The sequence below is a fragment of the Pistacia vera genome, unplaced genomic scaffold (genome assembly GCF_008641045.1).
Source record: "Pistacia vera cultivar Batoury unplaced genomic scaffold, PisVer_v2 Contig350, whole genome shotgun sequence".
Classification (NCBI taxonomy): domain Eukaryota; kingdom Viridiplantae; phylum Streptophyta; class Magnoliopsida; order Sapindales; family Anacardiaceae; genus Pistacia; species Pistacia vera.
The window spans coordinates 625,170-643,578 of NW_022196169.1; the positions used below are offsets into that span (position 1 = coordinate 625,170).

The 18,409-nt window shown below is 34.7% G+C and overlaps 3 protein-coding genes across 3 annotated transcripts; 2 read left to right on the forward strand and 1 right to left on the reverse strand.

Moving 5' to 3' along the window:
• The first annotated feature begins 7,172 nt into the window (after nt 1-7,172).
• Nucleotides 7,173-8,500, forward strand: LOC116139382. The gene is made up of 3 exons (XM_031425060.1): nt 7,173-7,278; nt 7,592-7,749; nt 8,291-8,500. Exons 1-3 carry the CDS (start codon nt 7,209-7,211, stop codon nt 8,306-8,308), a joined length of 246 nt encoding a protein of 81 aa, XP_031280920.1. The 5' UTR covers nt 7,173-7,208; the 3' UTR covers nt 8,309-8,500.
• LOC116139381 (NAD(P)H-quinone oxidoreductase subunit S, chloroplastic) lies at nt 8,496-9,447 on the reverse strand. Its single transcript, XM_031425059.1, has one exon. It carries the CDS (start codon nt 9,358-9,360, stop codon nt 8,632-8,634), a length of 729 nt encoding a protein of 242 aa, XP_031280919.1. The 5' UTR covers nt 9,361-9,447; the 3' UTR covers nt 8,496-8,631.
• Nucleotides 9,448-10,831: 1,384 nt separating this feature from the next.
• Nucleotides 10,832-18,086, forward strand: LOC116139377 (nucleoside diphosphate kinase IV, chloroplastic/mitochondrial). The gene is made up of 16 exons (XM_031425056.1): nt 10,832-11,086; nt 11,215-11,272; nt 11,748-11,913; nt 12,022-12,133; nt 12,220-12,302; nt 12,696-12,759; nt 12,867-12,984; nt 13,115-13,269; nt 13,906-13,947; nt 15,330-15,420; nt 15,788-15,925; nt 16,646-16,683; nt 16,783-16,833; nt 17,183-17,350; nt 17,434-17,546; nt 17,703-18,086. The coding sequence occupies exons 3-16, from the start codon at nt 11,789-11,791 to the stop codon at nt 17,824-17,826; spliced, it is 1,422 nt and encodes a 473-aa protein (XP_031280916.1). The 5' UTR covers nt 10,832-11,086; nt 11,215-11,272; nt 11,748-11,788; the 3' UTR covers nt 17,827-18,086.
• The last annotated feature ends 323 nt before the right edge of the window (nt 18,087-18,409 follow it).

Below are 18,409 nucleotides of genomic sequence, written 5' to 3' on the forward strand. Positions count from 1 at the left end.
GCAACTCCTATTAGGACTGAGTGGAGACTCAAACTAAAGAATTCATAAAACATTTTTTTGCTCTTTTACCATCAAAACATCTAATGGTGATTAAGCTATGTATTCATCAAGTGGGATTTTGTTAATTAAGCGTCACATTCACCCATATAAGAGAAGCAAAAACAATTATGACTGTGTTTATTTTATTATTTTGTGTAGTATTTTTGAAAAAGTTAAGTCGAGTTATTATTATAGGGATGAGATTTGAATTTGAAAATGTGTTTGATAAGATTATATTTTAATCTCTTACATTTTGTATCAGTTAATTTTTCTTCGAAGGATTCATCACACTAACCTGATGCCGGAGTTTCATCTTTTATTACTTCAGGGGGGGCAATTGAGCCACGTCTTGCAAACATCATTAGGTTTCTGATTAGGGGTGGGATAATCCGGTTAGGCTAATCCAAAACCGGTCAGGTTTATAAGAGAAACTGAATTTAAACCGAACCGAATATTCAGTTCGGTTATCCGGTTAATGGGTTTTCAAATGCACCACTAAATTCTTTATTTTTTACATTTAAGTCCCTATATTCAAATATTTATTATTTTACATATAATTTCATGCTATATTTTTCTTTTATTTGAGTATTGTTGTTGTATTCTTTGTGTTAAAAACATTAAATTACCTATTTGCAAATACTGAATGCTGGATATGAAATAAAAACATAAAGTATTCAATTATACATTAATCAATACTCATCAATAAAAACATAGGCATAATATTAAAAACTGAAAACATTTGCAAATAAAAAGTCTTCTTCAACTTGAAGTTAAAACACCCTGCTTCAAAATTCAGATCTCCAAAGCCCAAGCTTCTTCAATCTGTTACAATGCTACTGAATAAGCACAAGTGCACAACAATTCAGGCCAGCATCTGCATCTACATGTGCAATAAATAAATTTGTAGTTAGCAACTCTCCAAAAAACAGAAATTCAATGCAAAAGATGGTCCACCAAATAATATCAATGCAAAAGGTGGTGCAAAATCACTCTGACCATCAAGTTACTCATGTGAATATTCCGATGTATAGGAATTTTTAACTGAGAATTAAAATGCTTATGTCCAGCTAAAATTCCAAATGGCAAACTTAAGAGCTCGGTACATCAAAGTTCAAGCATATATAATACTGTAGACTTAAGAAGAAATTAGAAGCATCACATGATTATTGCTGCCCTAGTGATTTTCAGGATTATTTTTTGTCTTCGTGTTTTTATTCGTATTGTTTGTCACAAAACAAATCAAGTGAATTTTCATATTTAGACATGCAGTTTACATAACACAGAAACTAGTCCACTTATACTGCGAATAAGAACCATGGAATGAAACAATGTAACATCTATGTATTATTCTGCGGTCCAAATTAAACACCACATTTATTGTCTTCATTAACCTAACAACTGGACGCAATCATTCCTCTATTCTCCTTCTCGACATCTTCAAACATTCACAAACCTGTGAAAAACTTTCCCTTCACCTAAACAACAAGAAAGAAACTCCACGAAAATATATCACATGGGCATGACGGAATATACACCTACCTCCATAGCCCCTCTGCTTCTTCGAAACCTTGTCACTTCTATATTCATCTATGCAGACAAATCCCTTTTAAATTAGGCCCAAAAATACAAACCCCTCGAACTCATTCGCTATATTCTCATCACTTCCTCTCTCTTCTTCTTACGTTTACTCCCATCTCTTTTCCCTTCTTTTAACTCAAATTCGGACGAAAATATTCATAATTTCAGCTTTAAATCCCACAAAAACATGTTTTCTCTTAACTTTGTCATTTCTATTCTCTACAGGATTATTATTTTTGTGTTCAACTAACTCTTTGGTGTTTTCTTTACAGTATATATATATAAGTGAAACTTATTTTATTTCTTTATACAACACTCAACCTAAACTAATGGTTCCATATAAATATTATCATAAGATTTAAAAGGACAATTCAAATCATGCCTTAAGAGATACAACTTAACAGCTTACCTGTTAGATTTTTCCACCAGGTCGTCTCTGGTTGTCTCTGTTCGTGGTTCAACTTTGGTGGAACTGGAGGCTGGAGGCTGGAGCTCCCGTCGCCGTCGCCGATGAGAAGACAGATGGATGGGATTGGACTTTAGATTTTGGTGGAGGGTGGCGCTGCTGGCGATGGAGTTTGGAAGAGTGGAAGTGGAGATGGCGTGGAGTCAGTTACTGAAGTTTGAAAAAATTAATAAAAAAACATTTTCTTTATGTACTTAATGGTTAGGGTTAGGGTAAAAACCGGTTTGAGAAAAATCTCAAACCAAAAACCGAACCGGTTTTTCGGTTTTTTAAATTTTACAAATAAAAAACCGAATCGGTTTTTGGAAAAACCGGATTTCCAATCAGGTTTCCAGTTCGGATCGGTTTTCAGATAATTTCTCCCACCCCCTATTTCTGATAGCTATGGATGAGATGAGATTACCCTAGTTTACACTATTATACGGCCTAGAGGAGGTATCAGAAGTTTTTTATGCCCTGCAACATAAGGTAAATAGCATTCCAATATGGTCAGTATTAGTTGTGTATGTTGCACTGATTGAAGTTGAATACCTATGTGAGCCATCTTGATTTGGTTAGTCTTAAACTAAGATGAGAGTTCTTCTTGTCTTTTGTTTAGCTGAGAAATGACCCTTTATATCGCTTTGATTCATTTCACATCCACATCGAAGATATCCCTAAGTGCTGATGCTGTACACAGAAAATTCTGGTATGGTTTTTGTCATTATATATATATAATATGATGACAAAAACCACACCAGAATTAACTATATATATATATCTCTATAGAGTGTTTGCTTTATTTACATATAATTAAAAGGCTTTCATTTATATCTCTCATATAAATACTTTATTTACATGTATTAATTATGAAAAAGAAAATATACATTTTCATCAACGGTATAACAGTAATTAACTTGTTTTACATTAGTTTCTGAAATAAAACCTCAAATGCTAATACACTGATGATTAATTTATAATTTAAAAAAAAAAACAAAAAAAAAAAAAGGAAAACAAAATTACTCGGGGATGCTCTTGAGGACTGCATGACTACTTGCGCAAGGAGTCGACTCAACACTGATACGATTCATTGGTATTTGAACAAGCTCCTTAGCTACATCTTTGAATCCAAGAACTCCTCCCTCTTTACACTTGGACAATAATCGAGCTGCCTCTTTCTTTGTCATGGTAACTTTTACTCTGATCACCCCTTTCTCTTCAATTGGTTTTGAACTGGCGAAGCAAAAATGATCATCCTTTGGTTGGTTTGGTGATAGTTTCTGCTTCTTGTTCTTGTTCAAGTTATCTCTGTATATGAAGTTCGCAGGCTTAGGTTCCCTGTGCTCCAATATTTGATAAGATAATTGATCTCTGTTGAAGAAAGACACAAAAGAGCTCAACATTTTGATGGAGAGATATTAAGAAAGAGAAGAAAACTATAGCTATAGTGATAAACTGAATACTGAGAGGTGATTGAGCAAGTGAAATGGGGAGCGGTATATATAGAAGCTTGGAGGGATGCAGGAATTTTTTGATATGAAGAAAATGCCAAGAGATGGCCAGGAAAAGTGTACAAGACGACTAAATAGTGTGCCGTATTGATCACTTTGGAACATTATTTTACCAGTGGGACTGAGATGATGATGTCAAGTCAATCTTCAAGTCTTAACCTAGTTCTATATATGTATTTATTTAGTCCAGTTTTCAATTAAATTAATCAACTCATAATAAAGGTGAGATGGCCCATTCCATGTGTTATTCGAAAGGGAATGATATTCACCCAAGAGACGAAAATACCCATTTTGAAAGGGTCAAACCCCTTTTGTAAGAAGGGGTTTTATGTATTTTTACTGAAAGATATCATCTTTTTTCTTGGATAGTTCTTTTGTGGTTTAGCATCATGCTGACCAAGTCCTAGCCATTAACACAAGTGAATTGGGTCGTTAGAAACTAATACTGTAATTATTAATTCCTTAAAGCTTTGGAGCTTAATACATCCAGTCGGTAAATAATAAAACTCACAAATTACAAGTCCTACGTGTGTTAAGAGATAAATTGTACAATTCAATATAAAACTTCTACTAAACGATTATCACAATCATACTTGTATTTCCTGGAATAGATTTCAAGTCCTTTAATTGATATTATACATCGTGGAAATTGAAAGTGATTCTTCTTGCTATGCAAAAAACTAATCAAAATTTCAAAAAGGTAAAAGCATAGGTATTGAATTGACTAATCCATGAAATTGGTAACAGAAATTGTACATAATTTTCGTGTAAATTGTGAAGGGGTAAATCACATAATTTCTTTGTGGGTTTTGTTAATTAACTTGTTAATTAAGCGTCACATCTAATGGGAACCTTTTAACGAGGTTGATGGTGACTTTTTGATCATCAATTTAATTTTATAATTAACAAGAAATTAATTAGAAATTTACAAAGACTTAGATCTATTAATATGCACATAGTGTGCAAGCTTTCGAGCTTAATACATCCAGTCGGTCAATAATAAAACTCACAAATGACAAGTCGTACATGTATTGAGAGATAAACTGTACAATTCAATATGAAACTTTTACTAGATGATTATCAAAATCATGTTTGAAACAGGAAATAGTTTGTGTTTCCTGGAATGGATTTCAAGTCCTTTAATTGATACTATACATCGTTGAAATTGAAATTGATTTTTCTTGCTATGCAAAAAAGCTAATCAAAATTTCAAAAAGGTAAAAGCATAGGAATTTAATTGACTAAACCATAAAAAGGGCAACACAAAATGTACAGATTTTTCGTGTAAATCGTGAACGTGTAAATCACATAGTTTCTACTTTTCTAGCACTAAGTTATGTATTTTATTTTATTATTATTATTATTATTATTATTATTTTTGGTGATAAGAGTGTCCGAATCAGTTTGCGCGTATCTCAACTAATCCTCTAAGGCTTTGAAGTTGACGATCAGGTAAACCACTCAGTGGCCACCCCTATTAGAGCTAAGTGGAGACTCAAACTCAAGAATTCATAAAACATTCTTTTGCTCTTTCACCATCAAATCATCCAATGGTGATTAAGTAGTGTATTCATCAAGTGTCACATTCACCCATATAAGAGAAGCAAAAACAATGCGGCTGTGTTTATTTTATTATTTTGAATAGTATTTTTGAAGAGTTGAATTACTATTACGAGGATAGGATTTGAATTTGAAAATGTGTTTGGTAAGATTATTTTTTAATTCCCTACATTTGTTAATTTAGTTAAACACCCCCTAGAATAGAAGTTCTAAAATTAACAAAAATACTCTCACCTACCTATTAAATGCCAACAGTCGATTACCATCGTCAGACGGTGGTTGGAAGTCGCCGGAATGACGTATGACCGACTGGATGTAGTCAATTGGGAGTATTTAGTTAAATTAACAAATTTATGGGATAAAAAAAATCTAAATATTTTGAGTTGAATAGAATAAGATTGAATTTTGAGAATAGAGAAATAAATATGTATTTTGGGTAAGTTGAATATAATAGAAAAAAATAACAAAACAAACGCAGCATGTCACGTCTAATGGGTACTTTTTAACGAGTTTGGTGATGACTTTTTTTATCATCAATTTAATTTTATAATTAACAAGAAATTAATTAGAAATTTATGAAGACTTAGGGAATCTTAAAAAATGCGTGAAGAATACTTTAGTTAATATAGTAAGGTTAAAGCCATGACTTTGACTAAGAGCTAACGAAGAAAATTTAACTTGCTGCATGGGGATTGGTAGTTCAATCAATTCATGAGGCTCGTGGGAGAGCCATGACTTGGTCTTGAAAATGGACAATGATTCTTCAATTAACGCGGTTTGCTTCGGACCCATAATTCAGATTTAATTAGTCTGAGTCAGGATTCAAAAAAGTTTACTTCAAAACTGTCAATTAACGATGGGACATTTTAATTTTTTAAATCACTCAACCCTTTCGTCGGGTTATTTTGAATTCAATCTATTGAAATTTCTAAATGTTTGCGTAAAAAATACACACTAGTGTAATTATCATCGATCAGAATTTAACGAACATTTAAAAATAAGATGGTATTAGTTATCAGAAACTCAAACCACCTTCAAAAGATATTTTATATCAATCTTATCATATTTTAAGATAAGGATAAAGGAGTGATCCTCACGTGTTAAGACAATTTATAAAAACACTTATTATATTCACCTCAAATGTATAAATGGGTATCTATTTTCGTGAAAAAAGGGTTGACCAAATATATAAGAGCTAGATAAACATTTGAGCTTTATTAATTTCTCTCTGTAAACAAAGCATTTCTCCATTTTGTACGCCTTACAAACAATATTAAAAAAATAACGAGAGAATTATAAAAGAAACAGTGGATGTAGGATTCGTTTTAAGCATCCGAACCACTTTAAAAACCATCTCTCATTTATTATTTAGTCTTTGCATTCAATTATCCTAATTATTTACGTGTAATTTCTAAGAACAACTTAACAATTTGCACGTGCGAATCGTTAGTGTCAAAATCAAACATCAATACTATGATATATCATATAGTTTTAAAAAAAAACCTATTTGTGCGTAGCTTAAGGAGAACTGAGAATAGTGTGGAATGTGAATATGCACACGGTTTCAAATTCGATTCCTCATTTGAGTGTCCATGATTTAAGTGGGAGACCGTGATGGTGAGTTATTGTATGAGTTTCTCTTAAGGATTAGTTAAGATGCGCATTGGCTGATCTGGGTACCTTGGTTAAAAAAAAAAAAAAAAAAAATCATATGGCTTTAATGTAAGATCAATGTTATTATATTTTGATCCCATAGACAAAGCACATAAAGTTATTATTGGGCCCTTGTAAAGAATTAGTTGGGCTTTCTAAGCCCAGCCCGTTATCAAGACTCTCGCAACTCTATTTCTAACAATTAGATATGGGCCACGTACATGATGTTACTTAGAATGCGGTGCAATGCAATTTATCCTAAACGGGATCGTTTGGACAGTCAAAAGCAAAAAGTTTTCAAAATCGATTGCTCATTCCAAACGACGTCGTCCCCTCCACTGACAACAAGGAGTAAATGTATCTTTGTTACTCCTCGCCAACCTCACCAGCAACTTCTTGTAGTTTGGCGGTGACACAGAGCGATGGGTGGAGGTCAGGCGTTGAAGAGAATCCCGCGCATCAAGTTCCCTCAACGATACACAAAACCCTCTGGTCTGTTTCTCTATTCTTGTTTCGCTTCAACTTGATTTTTTTTTTAATTTTTCATGAATCGTGTATCCGTTTATGTTTACATTTCTCCAAATCCTAGAAATAAATCAGTACTTGATTCGAAATATATAATTATAGATCTCGCTTATTAGTGTAAGAGGACGTATTTACTTGTGAATTTATGAAATCAATTTTTGGTAGTATAATGGATTATTCAGCTACATTGTGATTCTGGTACTTGTAAATTATATTGTTTATGGGTTCTTTGTGGAAAGATTGTAATGTTTTTCAGCACAATTTATTAATCACTTTCCAGATTCAGCAAATGCAACTCAGTCTCAATCAGCATCTTCATCTGTTGACGCTTTGTTCACTTCATTCTCAAGTTTAAAGGCGCCTGCGTCTGCTGGAGGGAAAGCTTCTCTTCAGCTTAAACGAACTCCGGTATCCAACGAGGAAATTGAAGCTATTTTGGTAAATACTATTATTGCATTCACTAGTTTGAGATTTTGTTTAACATTAGATAAAGTATTTTGATAGAAGTATATAAGTTATATAGGTGACCTCAACTAGTTTAAGATTAAGGCATAGGGGAGTTGAGTACCAATAAAATTGGTGTCATGGGCATGAGGTAATACAATGGTGCTATTGTGTGCGCATCAAACTATATGATTTCAACCAAAAGTTATATTTTTTCATGCCGGTACATTTTGAGCACTGTGTATGTTCTTCACTAGGTTCACTGGGGGATCAATGATGGCTGGGATGTACATTCAGTGTTAAGAGTGAATGAATTGGCAATAGATATTTTTGATTTCTGTTTGCTCTTTTGTACATAATTGGTTTTTTAATTGGAAATCCTTTAGACATTTCACTTGTGCTCGGTGTGTAATCATGATTACTATACTCAAAAAGTTCATAGTTGTATCTTTGCTCTTTTTAACATAAGTTCTTGTTCTCATTGTACATATTTAATGATTATATATATTGCTCTATCTTGATCATCTTTTGACAGTTGGGTGGCTGTTTATGATCTTGTGAGTTGTGATGGAGCTTTGAGAAAGGAAGACAATTTGCTGGTCATTTTCTCAATTCTTTTCTTTTTCTGAATGTCAAACTGTATCTTTTCAGCAACTGTTGAATTGTGGGGATTTTATGTTTTAAAAGAACAACCAACTAATTGACTTCAATAATGGACATGGTAGGAACTGAATTTTTTCTTTTTAGCTCATTTATCTCTTATTTATTGTTTCGTAATGTTGGAGGATTGTTTACAAGTGTCAGAGTACACACACACAGAAAAAAAAAAAAAAAAAGCATCTAAACTTACTCATATGTGGCACAGAAATGATTAGATCATTGTGAATCTTTGTTTTCGAGCATTACTTCAAGGATAGCAGACTTCGGATTTTTTCCTGGAGGGCCCTTTTCTCTTCGTTCGAGCTCATCGAGCCTGAAAGTTATCAAGCGATCCCAATTTCCTCCCTCAAAAAGAACCCCTACCTTTCCATCAGTGATTCTCTGAACAATGCCGCAGTACATGTAGAATGGGCTATTTGGATTCTTCACTATGGCAAACATGCCAGGCATTAGCAGTGGCAATTCAGGTGGCTTTGGCTTCTTTGTGGTAGTAAGCCCTACTATATTGCCTGAATCTGCAACCATTGGTTTTTTGGGAGGTGGGTTCTTCTCAATAAATTGCATCAACCCCTTTTCCCCACCTGGAAATCCTCCAGTAAGACCCATCATCTCCTTGTCAAATGCATTTTCTGGAACACTGGGAACTGCTTCTCCTGCAGTACCAGCTGAATATTCTTCTTCTTCAGCACCAGGTTGTGATGATGCTTGTTCTGAGGTGTTCCTCTTCAGCTCTTGTTCTATTCCTTTCTCTCCATTCAAGAGTCCCCTGCCTCCCATGATTTCGAATAGGTTGAATTTAGCGCAAGGTTTTAGGTAAAAAGTCGATGGCTGTTTTGGAGTGTTCAGAAATGGTTTATGACCACGTTGGGAGATATGGTTTTGGCCAAGAAAGTGGGATTTAAGCAGAGGACCTTGGAGGGTTGGAAGATTGATAGAAGAAGCCATAGTTTTGCAGAAGCCAGCCTTCCTGTGAGAAAATAAAAGAAGCCTTGTCCTTAATTCTCAGCCACAAAGTAGATTTATCAGATAACTACTATGACAATTCTGTCCCTTTTATAGATGTGTGAGTCAAATTTCATCTGGATACGTAAGTCTATAACATCGCCAAATACTTTCTACTCACCGCTAAGAAAGCTATCATTTTCTGCCACAAGGGGCTCATCACTTGATTTACCCTGGTGAAGTGTCAAATCATGCTCAAGTTGAGTAAACGTAAAGTTGCTTGTCTCCCTAAAAATAGATTATTGCAAATCTAATAACAGTTTGGAGCGACTATGTGACGACTCAAATGAAGATTTATGCAAAGATTCTACCAACTATTGCACCACCCATGTTCTGCTTCAGCAATTATGATTTCTTCTTTGCATGTTCTCGTGGGCCAATTTAGACCATCAATTTGGTCCCAAGCTACTAAAACATTAGGGCTTTAACTCTTGGTGGGTCAAGACATGACTAAAATTGATAATGTTTAGTGGGTCCGATCTGATCTCTATTCCAGTGAAGGTAGATTGCATCAAAACCACTCTTTATTACTTGATTAGTTGATTGTGTTTGGATTGATATTTTTTTATTTATTTTTTTTAACTGAAGGTGTTTGATCAGTTTATGCGAACTTTAACTAATTTCTTGAGGTCCTGAAGTTGATAGATGAATAAATCTCCTCAGTTATCACCCCTATTAACAACAATTAAGGTGGATCGAATTCAGGATCTCTCGAGTAATACAATCAAGGGTTTTAGTTAGCTTTGTGCCACTCAGTAATAAATGAAATGTTGCTGTTCTTCAATCATCTATGGAGCTTTAGACTGTACCTAAATTTCATTGTAAAGTTCTTAGTGGAAATCCAAGTGCAATCAACTTACTATCTTCATAAAGGCAATTAATTGTCCCTGTCTTAATGGGAGCGTGGATTATGTTGTATTAAGTAATATTAGGCTAAAAAATTTATGGGAAATGCTTGAGGAATAAAGACTCTTATAAAGAGTTGTTGTACAAAGTGTTGTGGCAGCCGTCACATCACTAGTTTTACATCAATCTTTTTTTTTTTTTTTTCCACAAGTTAATAGTATAACAGTTGTCACATCACTTTATACAAAGACTTTTTGTAGGAGCCTTTGTATATTTAGCATTTCTCAAAATTTATATATAAAACAACAATAATAATAATAATAAAAAGCAAACCCATTGATTTTTATATATATATAACATATAACAGAAATGCATAAAAATTTAAAAAAAATATATCTAAATAATTTAATAAATTGTACAATATCTTAATATGGTGATAAACAATGGGCCCTATATTTTGGTAATGGGACATCAATCATCATCATGGTCTAAAATATAATTCCATATTTATTATTTTTTAATTATCCATAATCTATGTGCGCGATTCCATTTTCCTCAGGCTCAAGCTCAAGCTCAAGCTCAGGCTCAAGCTGGGGTTTCGTTCAAGTATCAGCCTATCAGCAACCTCACAGGGGTAAAACCGTCTTCTGAATTGACTTATATGATTAAAACTACAAAACTAAACTACTATACCGACCATTCATATCGTTAAGTTATACGAGAGTCAAACAGCTTTCCGTGAAGAGAAGATCCTGATCCTGATCCTCTTTCTCTTGCTCTTTCGTGTTCTTTCTTCTTTTATTAAGTTAACCCTCTCCAAGTGGTAATACCCCCATCTTTATCTCTCGCTTTTATAATCTCTAACTTGTTTATTATGTTAAAAGTTTCGTTGATACGTAAGTTAGGTGATAGCTCTGGTTAATAGTATTCATTTTATATTGTTTTGATCAGATTTAGGGGATACAAACTTGTCTCCTGTTTTTGCTTTTTGGCTGGATGGTATTCTAAGGTTAGTTATTTCTGTTCAAGGTTGTAACTGTTTAAGCCTTTAGTGAAATATTGTTGTGAGAGTTTACTGGAGAATTATGGGTTTGATTCATCAACTTTTGATGTTTAGATCTTATGTAGTTGAAATCTAAGCTGTTGGAATTTTTTGTTTTGATTTCTAGTAATGGGATTTAATAAGTTGCTTACTATTATGGATCGAGGGTATAATTGTGTGATTTATTATTTGGGAGGATTACATTTGTTGATTATTCTTAGTTATGCAATTATGGGTTTGATGACAAGTTAGTGATCTTTGAGCTTTATTTGTTGGGAGCTTTCTGTTGAATACGCTAAGCATTATGCATAATTTTTCTGCACCTACAAGGCATTGGAACAAAATGCTGTATTAAATTAAGTTGAAAGAAAAAGGGATTTTTTTAGCTGATTGCAAGTGGATTATCTGTTAGATAATTCATCTGGTTTTTTTTCTTTTCCAGGTCACAGCTATTCTTTCTTTGTGCTCTGAATATAGAGCTTCATGGATGATAGTCTTGGGAAGATAAAGGTTATCCGGGATCACTTTCAAGTACCAACTCCCAGTGTGGACTCTCCTCAAAGCAATACTCCATCTGTTTCGCAGCCAAGTACTGACAATTCTTTGAGGTATTTATATCAAAGGCAAAGTAAAAGAGAAATATAAAGTCAGCTAGACTAGGTTCAAGAATTTTTGAATTGATTTTAGTGTAGTCTTCTTATTCTGGTTTAGCATAGGTCAAATAGCTGTTTGTGGACTCGAAGAAAGTTAAAAAGTGCGGCATCCATGTTGAATATGTTTAGCATACGTGGGCTGCCCTGGATTTCGAGCCCCGATGGTCAGGAAAAGGTTTGTTGAAGGACTTTTTTTGGCTTTGACCATTAAAATCAGTGAAACTTCTGTTTTCTGAATCCCCACAATGTTTTGACTTGCAGGTTGAGGTAAGTGCTGCAGAATTGGCTTCACTTCGATCAGAACTTGCTGATTTAGAAGAGAGGGAAGCTCACTTGAAAGCTCAGTAAGACAAACTTAGTGCTTCACTTTAGACGTGGTTAACATTTCTGGTTACAAATTATTATATCAGTCAATGTGTATATATTGTCGTTCTTTCTATCTCTTTTTGTTTACTGTCTGTGCACTTAGTGTTCAATCTGGGATAAGTTAGGTTCTATTTTTCTAAATTTAAAATTTTGGTCTCTGAAAAATATGAGGAGACCAACCCTGGTCTTGCATTTTATATGTGTGAGTTATGCTTCAAGAACTGAAGTGGGGTTCTCTGCCCTTTGCACCCAATGACATGGCAAACCATCGAATGCAGTATTATGCTTCTGTTTTTTCAAAGAAATTTCTGTTTAGTTTAAACAGATTCTTGCTTTTCTGTACTTATCTTTGATTTCCTTTTCTTATATAGGTTGGAACATGTTGATGAAATTTTACGGTCTGCTCGTTTGTGTGGTTATCTGTACATCAGAACTGTAATCACCATCTCTATGTCTTCTTTTACTTCGTGCCAGTTTATAGCTCATTAGTTTGTGCATGTTATGACCCTACCTGTGGCTTTCCTTTCTGTTTCCTTTTACAGAGGTGGAAGCCTCTACCTGGAGAACCTCCCCCCCTTGATGATACTGAGGTTGATGACTGGCTTCCTCGATTTGTTGTCCTTCATGGATCATGTATTTTCTTCTATTTGAAGTCCACAGGTAGTACGTTATTACTGATAATCCTAATTCCTAAACTTCGTTGTCATTATGTGTCAATTCCTGCTTCTCTATGTATTTAGCTGCCATCTGGTTGTCTGGTGATGAACTTTAAAATATCTATATCATGCAGATTTGAGCCCACAGGACTCCACCCTGTTATCTGATATTGTTGAAGTAGGTTTTTTGCCAAGCTTTACGCGAGAAGATGAAGAGACACGACATTCATTTTATATCTTAACTCGGCATGGACTGCGATATGAATGCTCAAGTATTTCTAAGATACAGGTACTAGTAAGTCTGCTTGTTTCATATGGATGGTATCTAAATTGATCTGTGCCCTTCTCACATGTGCCAATCTTTACGTGGTTTTCTGGTCTTCAACTTCTTGCATCTTATCCTTCTTTAATTTCCAAATTATTTGACAAAAGGGGGGACCCCTTTTGCAAACTCCTATTAGGTTTCACCCATTAGACTAGCAGCTATATAAATTTCAAAATATATAACACACAAGTAATCAAAGCTAGCGATGGTAAGAATGTCCAATATCTCTACCAATGATTATTGTTTAGGAGAAAATTTATGAGTATTTTTCTTTAAATAATTTGTTTGACTAGAGTTGAGGAAACTAACTGTCCTGAATCATGAATTATGAATTATGAAAGATGTCTGCATTTGTCACCATCTAAAAGATTTAGTAAATAGGTAATTGTGAGAATTTAGTCTAGTTGTGTCATTTGGGATTATGCTGATGAAAATGAATAGAGGATTAGGATGCCTCATTAATAATGGAAAACCCCTCTAATTTGATTGACAAAATAAATCTCAATTTTATTACAAAATGTTACTTTCTTACTTTCATCTATGTTAACGGAATTGATCGTCATGGTAGATACCTTTAATTTACCTTTTTCTCATTCTCAGGTGGACTCTTGGCTGTTGGCCTTACAAACTGATTGCAAATTGGCTTCCGATCCAAAAACTCCTAATGGGAAAAGTGAAATATAACAGTTTAAGCTGTGTACATAGGACAATGACTATTAATGTTGAAGATTGAAATTAGATAGTGGATTACTAACCTATTCTTTATGTTTTTGTACATAAAACAACATTCTTATTCAATAAGAATCAATGGTTATTATCATTTAGACTGATATGATTCATAGTTTCGACGGAAACACAAGCCCTTCAGCCTGGCATTTTGAGGACCTCTGGACTGGCCACCATTGCCGATGCTTCTCTAATTTGTACTATTCATGTGCAACGAAATCTGCTGAAGCATTGCAGTGTAAACAACTCTAGGAATGAGTAGATATGCAAGTGTTCCTGAAGGTAGCAGGCATACCCATTCTCTCTAAAGAGAAAGTCTTATGTGGAACGGTGCATGGCGTTTGTGTAAACTATGTACATTGAGTGCAAGGAAGGATACCCACTGGTTCCATTGAAGAATTTTTACTTTAGAAAAACGTAGCTTTTATTTATTATGTTTAGCTCGAATTGATGATTACGGTATAGATTTAGGATTCATGCCAAGTGGCTACTAATGCAAAGTAGAAGTCTGGTGATGAATTCTGGAACAAGAACAAATACACAGTTGCTTACAAGTTACAACATGCCGTTGATTAAGAGAACTCGCCAAGCCTAAAATACACTGCAAATTTGAGGTGCTCTGAGGAGGAAAGATACCAAATTCTTTGCGTAATTAAGAAATCCCATCCCACAAAGCACCAGATTCCACGTGAACACAAGAACCACTCTGCTCATCCAGTGAAAACGAGGCACCCTCTACAAAAGTTGGTTCGACTCTCTGGCAACTATCTTTCTCTCTGTCAATTATAAAATAACGTGGTCCTATTGGTTCCAAACAAAGCTGCTTTTCGTTTATCTTTTCACCTTTTTCTGTGTTCAACTTTCAGAGCAGAGAATAAGTACCAAACGACTAATTGTCTCCACCTCTTGAGCTTTGACAAATCAAGAAGTTTCCTGCCTACTTTCCATTAACAAACAAAAGGTTGTAAAGCTTAAAGAAACTTCCTTTATTCATAATCGTACTTTACATGAGAAAACAAAAAAAGATCTCTTAATTATGCACAAATGATCGGGTAGTTAGTTTAATGGGTTCATCTAACGACTAACGTTCACGGCTCCAAGCAGTTCGGGTAGGGTTTGACTGGACCACACACTTTACACTACACATTAATCGATAACCAATCTATCTTTCAGGCACACTCAAACAACGCAAGAATCTCCATATAAATATAAATATTTTGCCTTAGCTCTTATCACTCTATTGCTCTCTTGGGTTCATTTTCTTGACCATTATTCTCTGCTCATTTTTCACTCTTTAGACTCCGAAAATGAGCTCTTTGATTGGCAGATCTGCTTCTAGAGCCGCTAGGTCTCTCCTGTCTGCTTCTAAGAACTCTCGTTTTTACTCTGGTAAATCTTTTCATTTCATTTCTTTGTTTAAACCATTTAACTTTACGTTGAATTCTTACTGTTTAATTAGATTTACTATATTTTCATTTTCATGGAAACTGATCTTGGAATGGATTCTTTTTTTATATATTATACGTGTTAGGAAACAATGAACATGGTTTGTTGAACAATTGTGATTAATTTTTTAAATTGGGCTGAATTACTGGCTTAGCCTGAACTGATTTTCTTGCTTTGTTGATCATAGTACTAAAATTTTGAAGTTTGGATTCGGTTTGTTGTTCTGCAATAACTTTAATCTGTGTTGTTCATTTAATTGTTTGGCTTTGGCATCTTTTGAGCGTAATTTATGGATTTGTTCTTATTGCAGAAGGGCGAGCAGTGGCTGCAGCAGCGGCAGTTACATTCAGTGGGAAGGTGCCTTTTCTTGCGTCAAATTTCGGTAGGGCTGGTTCCTCCAACGTGTCTCAAGGATGGCTATCCGGAGCCCTTGCTCTTCCGGCAGCAGGTTGGGAGAAAATGTTGCTTTCCCCTTCTCTGTTTTTTGTGTAGTGTATAAAAATTAATGTAGTATGTAATGAAATCTCTGAGATTTGGATTTTTTTTAAATATGACTTTTCTTCAGAGTAAACAGATGCATTTAACTCTGTAATTTTTTCAAGTGAGGGAAAGGAGATGATGGTTTAAATGTAAAAGGTCTGAGCAGAGAATTAGTGTTTGTGGTTTGGGAAAAAAAGGAAGAGGAGCCTTGTCACTTGCTTAAGAATTAGCATCGTGGCTTCCGAGACCTCTTCTACAATGATCAGACTGTGCTTAAGCATGGTTATGGAGAAATGATTGGCTTGGGGATGTATATGCTAGTCTTGAATTTTTCCTTGAGTTTCTCCCAACATTCTACCTTAATCCCAAACTAAACATTTGTGAGAAATCCTCTTTCTTCTGCAATGATCAAAACTTTTCTGATCCTTTTCATTATGTGTCCTGTAGTTTGCCTCTGACCTGAACTCGTTAAGTAAGGAGTAAAATTGTTGGGAAACATATAGTAGCTAGAGTTTGTGAACAATTTAATCAATCATGTTTTCATCTCTACAAGAGAGCAATAACAAAAACTTTTCAGTAGCTTTATGAAAGAGTGGCTTTTAAGTATTTACTTACATGAGATCATAGATTTTTGTTGTGTCTGATCTTCATCTTAATTTTTCCTTTGTGCTTTTCCATTTTGTTGCAGTTTACATGCTCCAGGAGCAGGAGGCACATGCTGCAGAGGTCATCAATTAAGCCAACATCTTATTTACTGTTACTGAAACTTCGTTTATCTTTCTACACTGTAATTCATTTTATTAATGCATCATTCTATCCATTCAGATGGAGCGTACTTTCATTGCTATCAAGCCTGATGGAGTGCAGAGAGGACTGGTAAAACAATCATCAAACATATATTTATTTATTGCTCAAAAAGTCTTATGCCTTTCTCAGTTCTTTTGCCTGCGTTAGATAAGCAACTTCACCACCCCATTTTTTTTGCTCATCAGCATTCACCGGTAGTGCTTGGCCCTAAATGCATTTATTGAACCCGAAGTCTACCATTCAATTCCCGAGTTTCTTCTTCTTCTTCTTCTTCTTCTTCATATCTGTCTTTTCTCTATCCCTCTCTCGAGTTAGTGTGGGTGTTTTTTCAATATTAATTTTAAAGAAAGTATTTGTATATCTGTTGCAGTGTGAGGATTGATTAATATTTGTTCAAGGATTGGATTTTGTTCTTCAGATCTCAGAAATCATATCTCGCTTTGAGCGTAAAGGGTATAAGCTCGTGGCCGTCAAAATAGTGATTCCTTCAAAAGATTTTGCACAGAAGCATTATCATGATCTGTCGGAAAGACCCTTCTTTAATGGCCTCTGTGAGTTCCTTAGCTCTGGCCCTGTTCTTGCCATGGTAAGAAGAACTAAAACTAGTATAATACCAAATACCATTAAAGGTCAACTCTTTTGGCTACCATATTCATCCAACTCATGCAGGTTTGGGAAGGAGAGGGAGTTATTAAATACGGTAGGAAACTCATTGGAGCCACAGATCCACAGAAATCAGAACCTGGAACAATCAGAGGCGATCTAGCCGTTGTTGTTGGAAGGTATGTTCTTATCACCTCGACATGATGTTTCAATTTACACTTACAGATCTTCAAATCGTCTTTCACTCAATCCTACATTTCCATTTATTATAATCAAGTCCAGATTTAGTGCAAATTACTGTGTCTTGACAATCTTGTGTTTGCATTGCTGTGTAGAAACATCATTCACGGAAGTGATGGCCCTGAGACAGCGCAGGATGAGATTAAATTGTGGTTCAAACCAGAGGAATTGGTTAACTACACAAGCAACGCGGAGAAGTGGGTGTATGGAGTCAACTGATTAAATTTTTTTGTGTTACAATTAAAATTTTCAGAAACTTAGGTCGTCCCACAGTAAGAGTGGGGTAAGCAGCGGCATAATTCTTAGAATAAATATGTGTTCCTGTTGAGGTGAACAACGCAAACTCTACTGCTTTGCTACAAACAGCCGGCGAAATTTATTTCGGCAATAATTTATTACACCTCCTTCGTTATGCACTCCAATGAACACAATTCTCTGAGCCCTCTTCATAATTTTGACCAATTGTTTTCAGTGGTGCTGATCACGTATTGATGAATTGATTTTGTATTTATTGAAAATTAGAGAAAACATTTTCTGTATTGTTGTAAATTAAAAAAAAAATGAAAATATAAAGGGAGAACGACAATTTCCCACCTAAGGTTTGGTTAAACAAAACTTTTTTCATCCGAAGATTTTCAAAACGATATTTTTTCACCCATCGTTAAGATTCGTTAATAAAATCTATTAACTAACATGGTATAGACCAATATTTTAAAAACCAACTTGGGATTAAACTTGGCAAAGAAGTCGAGTCACAGCTTGACCGGTTTGACCCCCTGGTCAAACCAGTGACGTGTCATAT